We start from the raw sequence: 17,120 nt of genomic DNA on the forward strand, positions 1-17,120 counted from the left end.
TGCCCGGCTAATTTTTGTATTTTTAAGTAGGGACAGGGTTTCGCCATGTTGGTGATCCACCTGCCTCGGCCTCCCAAAGTGATGGGATTACAGGCGTGAGCCACCGCGCCTGGCCACGAGGGCAGCTTTTTCTCTCTGCACAAAGACAAGCTCCCAATGACTGAAGGAGAAACTCGGGGCAGGACGTCTTCCTTGGATGGGCTCAGAGGACACGGTCCTGGGGAGGAAGGGATGGCTTTTCCCCATCACCACCACGAGGGCTGCAGTCTTACCTGCCCTGCCCCGCTGCCAGGTCAGGAGGGCAGCACGGGGCGCAGCTCCACCAAGCTGCTCCCAAGAGAGGCTCAGGGGCCTCCCTGACCCCTCAAATCCAGCTGTCAGAGCCAGTCACCCACCCAGTCCCAACCTCACACAGCACCCAGGGACATGGCCATGAATACAGCACAGGAACAGGCGGGTAACCTGGGGCAGTCTCTCCCAAGCAGCATTGTCGGGGCATCTCTGGGGCACCTGCGGGCTTGCAGCTTCCAGAGCTCTGCCAGCCTCCACATCTCCCCCTTTTCACAGATGAGCAAGCCGAGGCGAGAGCACATGGCCTGGTTCCAGGTCATTCATGCAGTCAACACACATTTATTGAGCATCGACTCTGTGCCGGGCCCCGGGTGGGCACAGGGGGCTCAGAGACGAATCACACACAGACCCTACCCTTGAGGCGCTGACAGCCTGGGAGGGCAATTGGTCACATCAACGGACACTCACAATACAGTGTGGTCAGTGTGGTGTTAGAGGTAGCACAGGTGACTGAGGGAGCACAGAGGAGGGGCCCCTGACCCGGCTGGGGGTGGCAAGGAGGGCTTCTTGGAGGAGGTGACACCTGAAGAGGGCTTTAGGGAGTGAGCAAGAGTTAGGGTGTCTCGTCTGAGGAAGTGGCCTGTGCAAGGGCTCAGTGGTAGGGACAATGGTGGTGGCTGAGAGTTGGGCAAGGGCCAGTCCAGGAAGGGCCATGGAGTCCGCAGGTGACGGGGAGCGCTGAGGGGTGTGAAGCAGGCAGTTGGCAGAGGGCCCGCTGGAAGCCAGCGTGAAGGGTGGCCCAGGGGATGGGACAGGGTAGAAGGGTGGGTGGCCGTGGGCAACTGGTGGGCGGGCACGGCCCTTGCCCGAGGAGTCTCATCCTGCCTGGGGGCCCCCTCAGCAGGGGGGCGGTGGGGGTGTGGGCTGCCAGCCGCGGGGCCGCAGGGTGCACAGCACTGGGTCCAGTGGCTTGAGCGTGGCCTGCTCCTGCAGCCCGAAGCGCTGCCCGGGCACCAGCCGGAACTCCAGCCTCTGCAGCAGCTTTGCCATGACCACCTTTACCTCCATCTGGGCCCAGCAGACAAAATGAGGAAGGAATGAAGAAGCAAAGACAGAATGAGTGAGTGAAAGAGCAGCAAATGTCACAGCCAGCTCTCCTCCTGGAGGGCCTCCTGTGTTTCGCACTCTCCTCCGTGCAAAACACAGCCAGTCCTCTGGGTCTGGCTCCGCTGGGTCCCGAGCCCACAGCCCAGCAGCCCCAGAGCAGGGGTTCTGAGATGCTTCCTGGCTCAGGATGAGCCACCACCCCTGCAGCCACTCCTGGGCAGAACCACAGCCCTGCCTCTCCTACCTGAGCAAACTGCTGCCCGATGCAGGAGCGGTGGCCCAGGGAGAAGGGGAAGTAGGTGAACCGTGGCCTGCAGGGAAAGAGAGGAATCACAAGGCCAGCAGCCCCAGACATCCCCACAGGAACAACACAAGGAAGACAGCAGTTAACCCATGTCTGGATGAACACAGACTTAGAGCCAGGGGCTGGGCACTTTGCATGCAAAGCATGAACCGCTGACTCTGCCGAGGGCTGGATCTGCATTCTCTCTTTTTCTCCTCCTTTTACCCTCCTGGAAGGAGCTTATGTTGTCCCATTTCACACGTGGAGAAACTGAGGCTCAGAGGGGCAAAGCAACTCACTCCAGGTCATAAATTTACATCCAGCTCTGGGCAGAGCCTGGATCTGAACTTGGGCAAGCTGTGGAGTCCAGCTCTTCCCACCATGGCTTTGGTACCTTAACGTGTTGACCCCCACAGCAACTTCCAGATGCAGCCACGGATGGTCCCATTTCTCAGACAGGAACCTCAAGGTTTGGGGAGGTGAAATCACCCAGCTTCCCAGTATTTGGTGCTGCTTGTGAGCATGGACTTTAGAACAAGACTGAGCTGGGGCCAGACCCCTGCTCTGCCACTTGGGCAAGTTACTTAACCTCTCTGAGTTGTGATTTCCTCTACAGCCACCTCACAGGGATCTGGAAGGCTATGTGGGCTAAGCGGGCGCCTCTGGCTCAGACCAGAGGCCGCTGTGTCTATCCTTCTCCCACCAGCCCCACTCATGGGCAGCTCGAGGAGGGACTTACTTGGGTGCTCCGGGGCCGAAGCGATCGGGGTTGAAAGTCAGCGGGTCCTCAAAGTATGTGTCCATCCGCCCCATGACATAGGTGCTGAACTGTGGGCAAAGGGTCCGCTCATCTCTGGTTCCCAGGTTGTTCCCCTGGCACCTCTTGAGCCACTGAGGCCACCCAACAGGGCTACTTGGAGCAGAGTGGGTCCCACTCTCCTCCCCCCATGGCTTCACCCCCATCTAGGTAGGTGTCGATTGTACTGGCCCCCTAGACAATCCCTTAAGAGTGAGGACAGCTGACTGTGCCAGCTGGGCATACTGTGTCATCCTGTGCTGGGCACAGCCCTGTGGGGGAGCCATCATTATCCCCATTTTACAGATGAGGAAACTGAGACCCAGAGAGAGGCTCAGTGACTCACCTGAAGTCACCAGGCAAATAAATGGCCAAATCGAGATTCAAACTCAGATCTGACTCTGTGAGGCCAACTTCCTCTAGATCCTGAGAACTGTTATATTCAGTTTCTCTTCAACTCAAGGCCTGCTTCGGCAGGGGTGGGAGTGGAGGAGCTGCAGACCCCACCAGCCGTCCACTTGCATGTGTGGTTCCTCCTGAGTGGGGCTGATGCTCACTCTGTGTCCTTGGCCCCCAAACACTGGGACAAAATCTCCTCCTGAGCCTGCTCCACCCCTGGCTCTCTGTGCTGGGGTCAGCGCAGCAGAGGGTACAGGGAGCGCTGGAGCTGAGCTCCAGCAAGTGAGTGGGAGCATCAGGCACGGGGGCTGGGTTTAGGGCACCTGCGATGTGCCAGGGATTGTTGCCAGGCACATGATGTATGTCATCCTACTGACGCTTCTTGACAGGCTGTGGCTTGGGTGCCATCACCACTCCCCCCGACCTAACAAAGAGGAAGCCGAAGGCCTGATGGAGATGACCCAGCCAGCCAGCAGCAGAGCTGGGGATGGAGCCCAGTCTGCCCACTCAAAGCCCACAGGTGGCACCCCCAGGCTGAGAGTGAGCCACAGGGCCTCCCCTCCCAGCTTAAGGGGATCTAAGGAGATGGCCATTACGGCATAGTGGTATTGATACAGGGGTATTCAAAAGAAAGCTCGGCAAAACAGATGACAGAGTGGCCACAGATGAGGCTTGGATGGATGCTGGGGGAAGTGGGGCAGAGCCCTGGGAGGAGAGGGGCTGCGAGCAGGGGCTGGGGCTCCTCCTTCCTCATAGGTAAAAATAAAAAGGATCCTGTCATGGGCTGAATTTTGTTCCCAACAAATTCACATGTTGGAGTCCTAACCCCCAGTACCTCAGTATGCGGCTGTGTTTGGAGACAAGGTCTTTAACGAGGTGATTAACTTAAAATGAGGTACTTAGGATGGGCCCTAATCCAACCTGACTGGTGTCCTTATAAGAAGAGATTAGGACACAGACACACAGAAGGAAGAACACGTGGAGACGCAGGGAGAAGGTGGCTGTCTGCACACCAAGGAGTGTGCCCTCAGAAGAAACCAGCTTCCCAACACCTTGATCTCAGACTTCCAGCCTCCAGGACTGGGAGAAAATAAATTTCTGTTGTTTAAGCCAAAGTCTGTGGCACTTTGTTACAATAGCCCTGGCAAATCAATACAGATGGGTCCCTGCCTTGAAACCACACACAAAATCAATTCTAGGTAGTTACAAGCTCAGCTTTGAAAAGAAAAATGTAAAATTGTTTGAGGACAATGTAAGTGAATGCCCTGAACTCAGAATAGAGAAGGATTTCTTAAACAAGGCAAAGCAAAAGAAGTAATTGTTAAAAATATTAAGAGATGTAGATCATCAAAAACACATTAATGAAGACAAGCCACAAAGATGACAAACATACCAGACAAAAGATGAACACACGAGTTTTTAAAGTAAAGCTCCAGGGCCAGGCACGCTGGCTCACACCTGTAATCCCAGTACTTTGGGAGGCCGAGGCAGGTGGATCACTTGAGGTCAGGAGTTTGATAACAGCCTGGCCAACCTGGTGAAACCCCATCTCTACTAAAAATACAAAAATTAGCCAGGCGTGGTGGTGTGCACCTGTAATCCCAGCTACTTGGGAGGCTGAGGCATGAGAATTGCTTGAACCCAGGAGGCAGAGGTTGCAATAAGTGGAGATGGCGCCACTGCACTCCAGCCTGGGGGACAGAGCGAGACTCCATCTAAAAATTAATAATAAAAATAATAATTAATAAATGTATGCTGTAAAAAAATAATAAAATAAAATAAAGCTCTACATAGCAATATGAAAAAACACACTACCCCAAAAGGGAAACTGAGCCCACATCTCAGAGGCAGAGAAAACAGGGTCAGATGCTCACTCTTAACTGGTTAGTAATCAGGAAAGCACAAATCAAGACCACAGTGAAATACTTTTTTTAAAACACATATTTGGATGGCAGCAGATACAAAATTGAACCATGCTAAGTGTTGGAGACAATAAAGAACAGCAGGTGCTGTCCCTCACCACATGTGGGCGTCTAAGTTGGTGCAGCCACTTTGGAAGACAATGTGGCATTAGTCTGTAAAGCTGAACAGTCGCAGGTCCTACAACCCAGCACTGCCACTTCTGGGTACATGCCTGAGGATCTTGCTCACACACTGCTCCTGGCACACAGACAGAAATGGCATCGCTGCTGTGGTGCTCATAATAGGGACAAACTGGGCACCTCTCAAATGCCTCTCACCTGAGAATTGATCAGCAATGGTGGTTGTCCCACGGCCCCATAGAGAAGCCTACACAAATCTTACCAATCTTTATACTGAGTCAAAAAGCAAGTCCTACAACATATTACTGCATGAGTGCACACAGGCGCGCACACACACACACACACGAGGGAATGGCAAACACACAATTCAGATTAGTGATTCCTTCTCAGAAGAGCAGGGAGTGACTACATCCTAGTTTCCTGGTTTGGTGGGGGGGGGGGGGGGGGAGTTAGGGGCTATTATACATGAATAAATGCCTGGATGAATAGATAAATGAACAAGTAAGCAAACAAAGAGACACAAGGTAAAGGAGGTCCGGGGAGAAAGCCGAGAGAGAAAGAGTTATAAAGTGCGAGGAGGGAAAGAACCAGGACAAGTTTGGGTCAACTGTGAAACTGGGCACTTTCCATATCTGCTCTTCGCCAGCTGTATGACCCCAGGAAATTGACCGAACCTCTCTGAACCTCAGTGTCCTCAGCTGTAAAAGGGGCACCTCCCTTCCAGAATGACCTGCTGTAATCTTCTTCTGAACAGTGTGAGGAGGGGAAAAAGCCCTCACAGGGCTATGGTGAGACTCCGTGAGAAAGAACAGGGCAGCCAGCAAGGCCCAGCACAGTGATGGGAACGGGGCCACGGGCTCCCCTGGTGAGTCCCAAATTCACCACCACTGGGGCAAGCAGGCCAGCCCACCCCAGGGCCCCCAGGGCCTCCACCCACCAAGAGCGGGGTGTTGCCGGGGACTCTGACCCCATCGATCAAGGTCTCCTCTTCCAGCAGGCGAAAGGTGCCCCATGCTGGTGGGTACAGCCTCAGCGACTCTTTGAGGACCTAGAGAAGCCACAAGGGGAGATAACAAGAGAAGTCGGGAGAGGCCACAGATCATGCTGGCCAGTGGCATGCCTGGGACTCCTCTCTTTCCCACCCATAGGCTGAATGTATACCCTCACCCTGGCCTGGGTCCCAGGCCCCTGGGACATCAGTCTCACCATCACGTGGCAGATGGAGAAACTGAGGTCCAGAAGGAGAAGGGAGCTGTGCAAGGCCACGATGGCAGAGCTGGGACCAGGAATCAGGGCTCCCACCATTCCAGAGAGCCACAGCAGAACCCGAAAGGCCTCCTGCCGTGCTGCAGCAGCTCGTGGAGGTGCTGCTGAGCCTGACTCCACCAGGAAAAGCTTAAGTATCTGGAACTCCAGCCTAGCCGGGAAGCACAAATACGGCATGATTTACTAAAGGGCCAGTTTCCAAGCTAAGCTGAATACTGGGATGACCTGGGGAGCTCCTTGACTCTGACATCATTAGTCTTGGGCAGCCTGGGCCTCGGGATACTTTAAATCTTCTAGGGGAGTCTCCTATGCAGCAAAGTTTGAAAACCACTGTCCTAAAAGGTCCTGGGAGGCAGCAGGCCTGATGACATGAATCACCCACATCTGCCCAGAAGCTTCCCTCCTACTCCCCACACCTGGGACAGGTACTGCAGTCTCCCCAGGTCCTCGAAATCCAGGTACCTCTTAGAACCGATGACCTCATCCACCTCGGCCTGCAGCCTGTGGGGTAAGACAAAGACAAGTTCATCTCCAAAGGGAGCCTTTCCCCAACTTAGCTTTAAGAAGGGGACATTGGAAGGAATGGTGAAGACAGACGCATGGGGCTCCCCATCCACAAACACTGTTACTTTTATTTTTATTTTTTGAAACAAAGTCTTGCTCTGTTGCCCAGGCTAGAGTGCAATGGTGCAATCTTGGCTCACTGCAACCTTCGCCCCCCGCCCCCGGGATTCAAGCAATTCTCCTGCCTCAGCCTCCTGAGTAGCTGGGATTACAGGCGCTCACCACCATGCTCAGCTAATTTTTGTGTTTTTAGTAGAGTCAGGGTTTCACCATGTTGGCCAGGCTGGTCTTGAACTCCTGACTCCAGGTGATCCGCCTGCCTCAGCCTCCCAAAGTGCTGGGATTACAGGCATGAGTCACCACACCCAGCCCAAAGACTGTTAAAGAGATCCAATGACAGCCAGATCCAAAACAGTGCCCAAACCATTAGGAACCATGTTCCAGGGGCCCTAAAACATCCACCCTTTGTGTCTGATGTTTGGGATTGGCTGTAGGAAACCAGACTGGCCAACATGGTGAAACGCTGTCTCTACTAAAAATACAAAAACTAGCCAGGAGTGGTGGCAGGTGCCTGTAATCCCAGCTACTTGGGAGGCTGAGGCATGAGAATCACTTGAATCTGGGAGGTGGAGGTTGCAATGAGCAGAGATAGAGCTGCTGCACTCCAGCCTGGCAACAGAGCAAGACTCCGTCTCAAACACAAAAGTATTATCGAGGATGTGGACAAATCAGAAAGAACCCTTGTGCACTGCTGGTGGGAATGTAAAATGTTTCAGCGGCTATGGAAAACGATATGGTGATTCTTAAAAAAATTAAAAATAGAATCACCATATGATCCAGCAACCCCACTTCTGGGTATAAACTCAAAACAACTGAAAGCTGGGACTTAAAAAGATATTTGTATACCCATCCTCATAGCAGCATTATTCAAAATAGACAAAAGGAAGAAACAACCCAGGTATCCATGGACAGATGAATGAATATGCAAAATGGGAGAGATCTTACAATGGAACATTAGTAAGTCCTAAAAAGGAAGGGAGTTCTGACACATACTGCAACATGGATGAACTTGGAGGACACTATCTGAGTAAAATAAGCCAGTCACATAAAAGACAAATACTGTATGAGTCCACTTATATAAGTCACCTAGAATAGACAAACCCATAGAGACAGAAGTGGAATTGTGGTTACCGGTGGTGGAGGAGGGGAGAATGGACAGATTTTCAGTTTGGGAAGATGAAAAAGTTCTGGAGACGGAGGCCAGGAGCAGTGGCTCACGCCTGTAATCCTAGCATTTTGGGAGGTCAAGATGGGTGGATCACTTCAGGCCAGGAGTTTGAGACCAGCCTGGCCAACATTGCAAAACACTGTCTCTACTAAAAATACAAAAAAAAAAAAAAAAAAATAGCCAGGTGTGGTGCACACCTGTAATCCCAGCTACTCTGGAGGCTGAGGCAGGAGAATTGTTTGAACCGGGGAGGCAGAAGTTGCAATGAGCTGAGATCACACTCCAGCCTGGGCGACAGAGCAAGACTCTGTCTCAAAAAAAAAAAAAAAAAAGAAAAATAATAAATAAATAAAAATAAAAAATAAACAAAAAACAGTGGAGGGGGATGGCATTCACAATGTGAATGCCCTTAATGCCACTAAACTGTGTGCTTAAAAACAATGAAAATGTAGAATTTTATGTTATATATATTTTACCACAATTTTAAAAAGAGTGGATTTGGGAGGAGGTTACAATCAGGTGGGCAATGCTGTGACAAGGCGCATGGGGAATAAAAGCCAGCTGTACAGCCAGGTGACAAAACACAGCAAAGCTGCCCGTGAGTAGGTGAGAAGGTGCTGAACAGGCACTCAGCAGTTAACAGTGAATTGGCTCTGGGTGGGTGGGGTGCCATGGGTGGGTTTACAATTATTATAACTTTTCTGCTTTTCCCAAAATTTTTATATGAAATGCTTATTACTATTATACTTACTTTTAAACCCAAGAACGATTGTATGTTCACTTCCGCCCTTCTATGCTGCTGATGACTAATAATGGTAATTGAAGGCCTGACCCCACCTCCCCAGAGCTCCCACCGAGCCCGTTGGTGCGTTCTGAGAGCTCTGACACTTGCTTCAGCCACTCCATGTAACTGTCCTGGAGGGAGCCTGTTTGTATTTAAGGAAACCAATGGCCCGACTCAAATGTCACCTCCCCAGGGACGCCCTCCTTTGTCTTGCCGTCAGAAGACAAGCATGCCCTTGGCACATTAGCAGGGATTCTGCTCCATCATCACTGCCAGGCTCTGGCCAGGCACTGGGTACACTGTGGGGAGGGAAAAGGCCACGGTCCCGCCCTCCTGGAGCTTCCGGTCTCATAGCTGAATAGACATGATGAAATAGTCCCGGGGAAACACATTCATGAGTTGAGAGGAGGCTCAGAGGGGAAACATGGGTGGCTCCTTTAGGGATCCGAGAAGCCCTTTCTAGAAGAGGAGTGGGAGGAGGAGGCGTGTTCTCCAGGGGAAAAGCAGGGACAGTGTTTCCAAGAGAGGGAACAGCACGTGCCAAGGCCCCGGGGAAGCAGGGTATGTTGAAGGGACTCAACCATGGGAGGTAGGGACAGGTGGCCCTCAGGAACAAGACATCAGACAGACCCCTTTGCCAGTCCCAAGATCACCCCCCATACCTTGCCACGATCTCTGGCTGGCGAGACAGCTCCATCACTGTGAACGCCAAGTGGTTGGCAGAGGTCTCGTGACCTGTGGGAAGGGTGGACAGTGGCTGCTCCACATGGGGCCACAGGATGAAGGAGACAGTTTGTCTGCCTCTATGCCAGCCCGTGCTGGCAAGTAAATGGCATTTGCCCCCAGGCATCTGGGTCTAAAAGCCCCTTCCTTGAACCATTGTCTGGGTCTCACTTGGCCCGGGGAGGTGCTCACCTCCATTTTGGAGAAGAAAAAGTAGAGGTGGAGAGGAATGGGTCTCTGGTCACACAGCAGGGAGAGTGGGGAGGGACACAATTCCAAGTCGGTGAGCCCAAGGCCTCTCCTTCCCATGCTGCAGCGCGCACACAAAAGCCCCTCATGACCCTGAGGTTCTATGAGGGGTGGCGGACGTTTCGGGAGGCAGATTTTGACTTTTAGCAGGCTCTGGCCAACGTGATAAAGTCAACCCCTCCAAGTTAGCCTGAGAGGCAACAGACATGAGTTTACTCTAAAGGAGTAGGTGGCTTACCAGGTGGCAACCACTGGCCAGCCAAGGTGCTTGAGGGGCTCCGCTTGAATGCAGAAGGGCCTGTACCTTACAGCAAGTCAGAGCTGGGAAGAAGGGCCCAGCTCCCAGGGTGTGGAGATGGGCCAGTCACACAGCCAGCAGAGCCCTCAGCTGGGGAGCAGTGTGGGAGAACAGAGCAGCCCTGGCCCCAGCTCTGCATCGCTGGCTGTGACTATAGGAGGCCACTTCCCTCCTCAGCCTCAGTTTCCTCACAGGCAAAGGGAAAGACAGACACAACCCACCCTGCCCTCGGCCAGTCCCCCATAGCATCTGGACGCAGGGCTCAGGGATAGACTGGAGGGATGAGACGGGATTAATACACCCTCTTTGGAAGGCTGGATAGAAGCCTGGAGAGTTCCTCAAGGCCCCCATTTTACAGATGAGGAAACTGAAGCTAGGTCTGTCCAGAAGCCTCATCCAGGACCTGGGTTTCCAGTTGCAGGAAGAGGACCAGCCATTGGTTCCGCAAGTCCCTTCTATCCACCGCAGGGAATGGCGCCCTGCAGCCTTGCTTTAACACTGGCCATTTCTAATCTCCTGGGGCATCTGCAAGTGCTTCTCCCACCTAAAGGGCCTTCCTCCATGCCGTTCACCTGTAGACCTCTTCGTCCATCAGTACTTGTCTCTGTCTGTCCACCTCTGCCATTAGACTAGGAACTGTCCCTCATCTTGTTCACCTCCATCTTCCCGGTGCCTAGTGTCAGCCATTTGTTTGTGTATTTCATTCAATGTTCGTGGGAACATACCGCACTGGGCCCTGGCAGAACAGAGGTGAGCTAAACAACCTGACCCTTTGCTCATCAAGTCTGGTGGGGAACAGACCTCACTCAATTACCACAAATAAATGAACAGCTTAACACTATGAGGTGGGTGGTGGGGAGGAGCTCCAGGCCTGCAGCCAGCTTCTAGCTGAGGGCCTGAGGCAGCCTGCGCTTCCCTGAGGAGGAGGCATGTGAGGGCTCACTGACAGGTGAAGAGGAGTTTTCTAGGTGAAGAACCATGTTCAGGAAATATCTGATGAGCAAACGAATGAAGCTGCTTAGCATCTCTTTTTGTGCCAGTCTAATGCAGGCCTCCCCGCAAATTCTGAGTGAGGGGAAGCCTGCATTCACACAGCCAAGCTCTCTGCAGCTGAAAGGCCAGCTTCACACATCCCCACAATTGCCAGCTGCACTACCAGGTCAGATGCCCCCAAGACAGCAAGAAGAAGGGGTTTCTGCTCCCTTTAGCCCAGCCCCCTAGTCCTATGGTGAGCTCTGCTCAGATAGCCCCCAAAATCCCAAAGAGTTGGGTTTGAGGGATCCATGGTCTGCAGTATTTCTGCAGAGCTCCGGGCCCTTGGTCACCACTAAAGCTACAAACCAGCAATGAAGAAGGTGACGAAGTTGTCCAGCAGACCCTCATCGTCCTGGGCCCCCTCTTCAGCTGAAAGACAAGGAGAGTCTCAGTTCCCAGCAAATATTTGCTCCCTTTCCCCACAGCTCATAAAGAACTAACTGTGTTTCTCCTCTTAAGCCAAACAGAGCCAGAGGCGATGAATCACCTGGGGGACGTCCCGGCCCACCCCACCCTCCCCAGTCTGCAGAGGGGGCCCTCGCACCTTTGAGAATCTGTGTGAGGATGTCGGCAGGAACCTCCTCGCCCCTCTTCAGGGCCTCCCGGCGGCGCTGGACCCAGTCCCTGCCCACCTGGCGCAGGAAGCGAATGCTCTCCCGGACCTCCCGGAGCTGCTTCCTCTTCCCTGGCAGGAACTAAACAAGAGTTTCAGCTCCAGATGGCCAAGTGAACATGCATGTTCCCTCTCCCCTCTCCCCCACCACCCTGAAATGACTTTAGCGGCACTGGCAAGCCGGGACGTCAGTAGAACGTGAGAAATTCTAGAAAAGATGAAGCAGACAGGGAGACTGGATCAAGATGGCAAACTGGGCCCAGGCCTCAGTCTCCCTTTCCTGCACCAAATCCTTAGCAGTGGTGGGTGGGATGGCTTAAAACATCCACGTAGCCCGTCAAGGTAAAAAGGGACCCCTGACGGGTGGAGGCAGTTAGGCTTGCATCGAAGGAAGAAATCCCAAGCAGAAGGAAGTAGAGTGCCATCAACCGCCAAAAAGACGGGGCGGTATTGGGGTCTGCAAGCTCAGAGGCCGAAGTCCCAGGGAACAGGAGGGGGCCCTGAGATGAACTCAGCTATCACCTTTCCCCTTTTTTACTTCTTCATTCCTGGGATAAGGAGGTGATATGTGGAGCTGCAGCAGCAATCTTTTAAAAAAACCTATATATTTTAATTGATATATAATAATTATACACATGTATGGGGTGCATGTGATATTTTGATACACGAATACAATGTGCAATGGTCAAATTGGCATATTTAGGATATTCATCACTTCAAACATTTATCATTTGTGTTGGAAACATTTCAAATCTTCTCCCTATTTTTCAAATACACAATACCTTGCTGTTAGTTATAGTCACCCACTCTGCTACTGACACTAAAACTTATTCCTTCTATATAACCGTATGTTTGTACCATTAACCAACTTCTCTTCATCCCCTCATTCACCCTTCCCAGCCTCTAATAACTATCATTCTACTCTTTACCTCCATGAAATCAACTTTTTTAGCTCCCACAAACGTGGGAGGACAGGCACTACTTGTCTTTCTGGTCTTGCCTTGTTTCACTTAACATAATGATCTCCAGTTCCATCCAGGCTGCTCTAAATGTCAGGATTTCATTCTTTCTTATGGGCAAAGAAAATTCCATGTGTATATACACCAAATTTTCTTTTCTTTTCCTTTTTTTTTTTTTTTTTTGAGACGGGGTTTTACTCTTGTTGCCCAGGCTGTAGTGCAATGGTGCGATCTCAGCTCACTGCAACCTCCGCTTCCCCGGTTCAAGGGATTCTCCTGCTTCAGCCTCCTGAGTAGCATGGTGCCCACCACCATGCCTGGCTAATTTTTTGTATTTTTAGTAGAGATGGGGTTTCACCATGTTGGCCAGGCTAGTCTTGAACTCCTGACCTCAGGTGATCCACCTGCCTTGGCCTTCCAAAATGCTGGGAATACAGGCATGAACCACCGCGCCCAGCTACACCAAATTTTCTTTATCCATTTGTCTGTTCATGAACACTTACGTTGATTCTATATCTCGGCTATTGTGCAGGTGTCCCTTTGATATACTGATTTCTTTTCCTTTGGATAAATACCCAGTAGTGGGATTGCTGGATCATATGGTAGTTCCCTTTTTAGTTTGAGAAACCTCCATACTGTTTTCCATAATGGCTATACAAATTTACATTCCTGCCAACAATGCATAAGAGTTCCATTTCTCTCTGTCCTCACCAGCATCTGTTATGTTTTGTCTTTTTGATAATAGCCATTCTAACTGGGTAAGATGATATCTCACAGATTTGCATTTATCTGATGATTAGTGACATTGAACATTTTTTCATATACCTCTTGGCCATTTGTCTTTTGAGAAATGTCTATTCAGATTCTTTGCCAATTTTTTAATGGAATTATTTGCTTTTTGTTGTTGTTGTTGTTGTTTGTATTCCTTGTCAGATGGGTGGTTTGCAAATACTTTGTCCCATTTAACAAGTTGTCTCTTCATTCTGTTGTTTCCTTTGCTGTGCAGAACGTTTTTAGTTTAATATAGTCACGTCTTTTTTTTTTTTTTTTTTTTTTTGAGATGGAGTCTCACTCTGTCAGCCATGTTGGAGTGCAGTGGTGTGATCTCGGCTCACTGCAACCTCTGCCTCCCGAGTTCAAATGGGTTCAAGTGATTCTCCTGCCTGTGCCTCCCAAGTAGCTGAGTAGCTGGGACTACAGGTGCCAACCACCATGCCTGGCTAATTTTTGTATTTTTGTATTTTTAGTAGAGACAGGGTTTCACCATGTTGGCCAGGCTGGTCTCAAACTCCTGTCCTCAAGTGATCCCGCCTGTCTTGGCCTCCCAAAGTACTGGGATTCCAGGCACAAGCCACCATGCCTGGCCACATTTGTCTATTTTCTATTTTTGTTGTTGTTGCCTGTATTTTTGAAGTCTTAGCTATAAAATGTTTGCCTACACCAATGTCCCAGAGCACTTCCCCTATGTTTTCTCCTAGTGTTTTGAATTTCAGGTCTTATGTTTAAGTCTATTATTATTATTATTATTATTATTATTATTATTATGTGAGACATAGTCTCGTAGTCTTGTAATCTCGCTCTGTTGCCCAGGCTGGAGTGCAGTGGCACAATCTCGGATCACTGCAACCTCCACCTCCCAGGTTCAAGCAGCTGGGACTACGGTGTGTGCCACCACACCCAGCTATTTTTTTGTATTTTTAGTAGAGACAGAGTTTCACCATATTAGCCAGGATGGTCTCCATCTCCTGACCTCGTGATCCGCCCATCTCGGCCTCCCAAAGTGCTGGTATTACAGGCATGAGCCACTGCGCCCGGCCAAGTCTATTCATTTTAAGGTGATTTTTGTATATGGTGAGAGATAGGGGTCTGGTTTATTATTCTTCTGCATTCAGATATCCAGTTTTCCCAGCACTGCCCTTTCCCCAGTGTATGTTCTTGGCACCTTTGTTGAAAGTCTGTTTCATGTAAATACATGAATATATTTCTGGGTTCTCTATTCTGTTATGTTGGTATATGTCTGTTGTTATTTTTTAAAGCAATACCTTGCTGTTTTGGTTATTGTAGCTTTACAGGTTATTTTGAAATCAGGTAGTGTGGTGCCTCCAGCTTTGTTCTTTTCGCTCACAGTTGCTTTGGCTATTTGGGCTTTTTTGTGGTTTCATGCAAATTTTAGGATTGTTTTTTCTATTTTTCTGAAGAATGTCATTGGTATTTTGATAGAGATTGCATTGAATCCATAGATTGCTTTGGGTAGTATGGTCATTTTAAAAACAATATTAATTCTTTCAATCCATGAGCATGGGATGTTTTTTGTTTGTGTCTTCTTCAATTTCTTTCATCAGTGTTTTGTAGTTTTCCTTGTATAGGTCTTTTACCTCCTTGGTTAAATTTATTCCTAGATATTTTATTTTCTACATAGCAACTGTAAATGGGATCACTTTATTGGTTTCTTCTTAGTTCATTATTGGTGTATAGAATTACTACTGATTTTTGTATGCTGATTTTTTACCCTGCAACTTTACTGAATTCATTCATCAGTTCTAAGAGTTTTTTGGTGGAGTCTTTAGGAATTTCTAAATATAAGATCATGTCTTCTGCAAAGAGGGACACTTTGACTTCTTCTTTTCCAATTTGGATGTCTTTTATTTCTTTCTCTTGCCTGACTGCTCTGGCTAGCACTTCTATTAATAGTACTACGTTGAATAAGAGTGATGAAGTAAGCATCCTTATCTTGTTCCAGTTCTTAAAGGAAAGACTTTTAGCTTTTCCCCACTAAGTATGGTGTTAGCTGTGGGTGTATCATATACAGCCTTCATTATGTTGAGCCATGTTCCTTCTATTCATAATTTGTTGAGAGTTTTTAATAATGAAGGGGTGTTAAATTGTATCAAGTGCTTTTTCTGCAACTACTGAGATGATCATATGTTTTTTTCCTTCATCCTGCTAATATGATGTATAACATTTATTGACTTGCATATGTTGAACCATCCTTGCATCCCTGGGATAAATCCCACTTAATCATGGTGAATTACTTTTTTGATGTGTTGTTGTGTTAGGTTTGTTTGCTAGTATTTTGTTGAAGATTTTTGCATCTGTGTTCATCAGGGACGTTGGCATGTAGTTTTCTTTTTTTTTTTTTTTATTGTTTCCTTGTCTGTTTGTGGTATCAGGGTAGTGCTGGCCTCATAGAATAAGTTAAGAAGAATTTCCTCTTCTTCAATTTTTTTGAATAGTTTGAGAAAAATTGGTGTTCTTCTTTATAGGTTTGGTAGAATTCGGCAGTAAAGACATCTGGTCATGGGCTTTTCTTTGTTGGAAGACTTTTTAAAATTATTATTATACTTTAAATTCTAGGGTACATGTGCACAATGTGCAGGTTTGTTACATATGTATACATGTGCCATGTTGGTGTGCTGCACCCATTAACTCGTCATTTACATTAGGTATATCTCCTAATGCTATCCTTCTCCCCTCCCCCCACCCGACAACAGGCACCGGTGTGTGATGTTCCCCTTCCTGTGTCCAAGTGTTCTCATTGTTCAGTTCTCACCTATGAGTGAGAACATGTGGTGTTTGGTTTTTTTTCCTTGCAATAGTTTACTGAGAATGATGGTTTCCAGCTTCATCCATGTCCCTACAAAGGACATGAACTCATCCTTTTTTATGGCTGCATAGTATTCCATGGTGTATATGTGCCACATTTTCTTAATCCTGTCTATCATTGATGGACATTTGGGTTGGTTCCAAGTCTTTGCTATTGTGAATAGTGCCACAAAAAAAACATACGTGTGCATGTGTCTTTATAGCAGCATGATTTATAATCCTTTGGGTATATACCCAGTAATGGGATGGCTGGGTCAAATGGTATTTCTAGTTCTAGATCCTTGAGGAATCACCACACTGTCTTCCACAATGGTTGAACTAGTTTACAGTTCCGCCAACAGTGTAAAAGTGTTCCTATTTCTCCGCATCCTCTCCAGCACCTGTTGCTTCCTGACTTTTTAATGATCACCATTCTAACTGGTGTGAGACAATATCTCATCATGGTTTTGATTTGCATTTCTCTGATGGCCAGTGATGATGAGCATTTTTTCATGTGTCTGTTGGCTGCATAAATGTGCAAGACTTTTTATCAGTATTTCAAACTCATTACTCACCATTGGTCTGTTCAGGTTTTCTATTTCTTCCTTGTTCAATCATCTTGGCAGGGTGTATGTGTCCAGGAATTCCATTTCTTCTAAGTTTTCCAATTGTTTAGTGTAGAGTTGTTCATAAAAATCTGTAATGATCATTTGTATTTCTGTGGTATCAGTTGTAATGTCTCCTTTTTAGTTTCTGCTTTTATTTATATGGGTCTTTTTTTTCTTGGATAGTCTATTTATTGGTTTATTGATTTTATCTTTTCCAAAAATCAACCTTGCACTTCATTGATCCTTTGTACTTTTTTTAGTCTTTACTTCCTTTAATTCTGCTATGATATTTA

The 17,120-nt window shown here is 48.7% G+C and overlaps 1 protein-coding gene across 1 annotated transcript in view; it reads right to left on the bottom strand.

Annotated features, from left to right (window-relative positions):
• Window positions 1–614: 614 nt before the first annotated feature.
• CYP46A1 (cytochrome P450 family 46 subfamily A member 1) overlaps window positions 615–17,120 on the bottom strand; it is a 43,728-nt gene continuing 27,222 nt past the window's right edge. The window contains exons 8-15 of the mRNA XM_011717029.3: window positions 11,610–11,760; window positions 11,372–11,434; window positions 9,423–9,495; window positions 6,601–6,685; window positions 5,856–5,966; window positions 2,421–2,509; window positions 1,643–1,709; window positions 615–1,359 (exon numbers count right to left, since the gene is read on the bottom strand). Of these exons, the coding sequence (XP_011715331.1) occupies window positions 1,189–1,359; window positions 1,643–1,709; window positions 2,421–2,509; window positions 5,856–5,966; window positions 6,601–6,685; window positions 9,423–9,495; window positions 11,372–11,434; window positions 11,610–11,760 (810 nt within the window). The 3' untranslated portion in view covers window positions 615–1,188. The remainder of the gene's footprint in view (window positions 1,360–1,642; window positions 1,710–2,420; window positions 2,510–5,855; window positions 5,967–6,600; window positions 6,686–9,422; window positions 9,496–11,371; window positions 11,435–11,609; window positions 11,761–17,120) is intronic.

This window comes from Macaca nemestrina, chromosome 7 (assembly GCF_043159975.1).
Source record: "Macaca nemestrina isolate mMacNem1 chromosome 7, mMacNem.hap1, whole genome shotgun sequence".
NCBI classification, from domain to species: domain Eukaryota; kingdom Metazoa; phylum Chordata; class Mammalia; order Primates; family Cercopithecidae; genus Macaca; species Macaca nemestrina.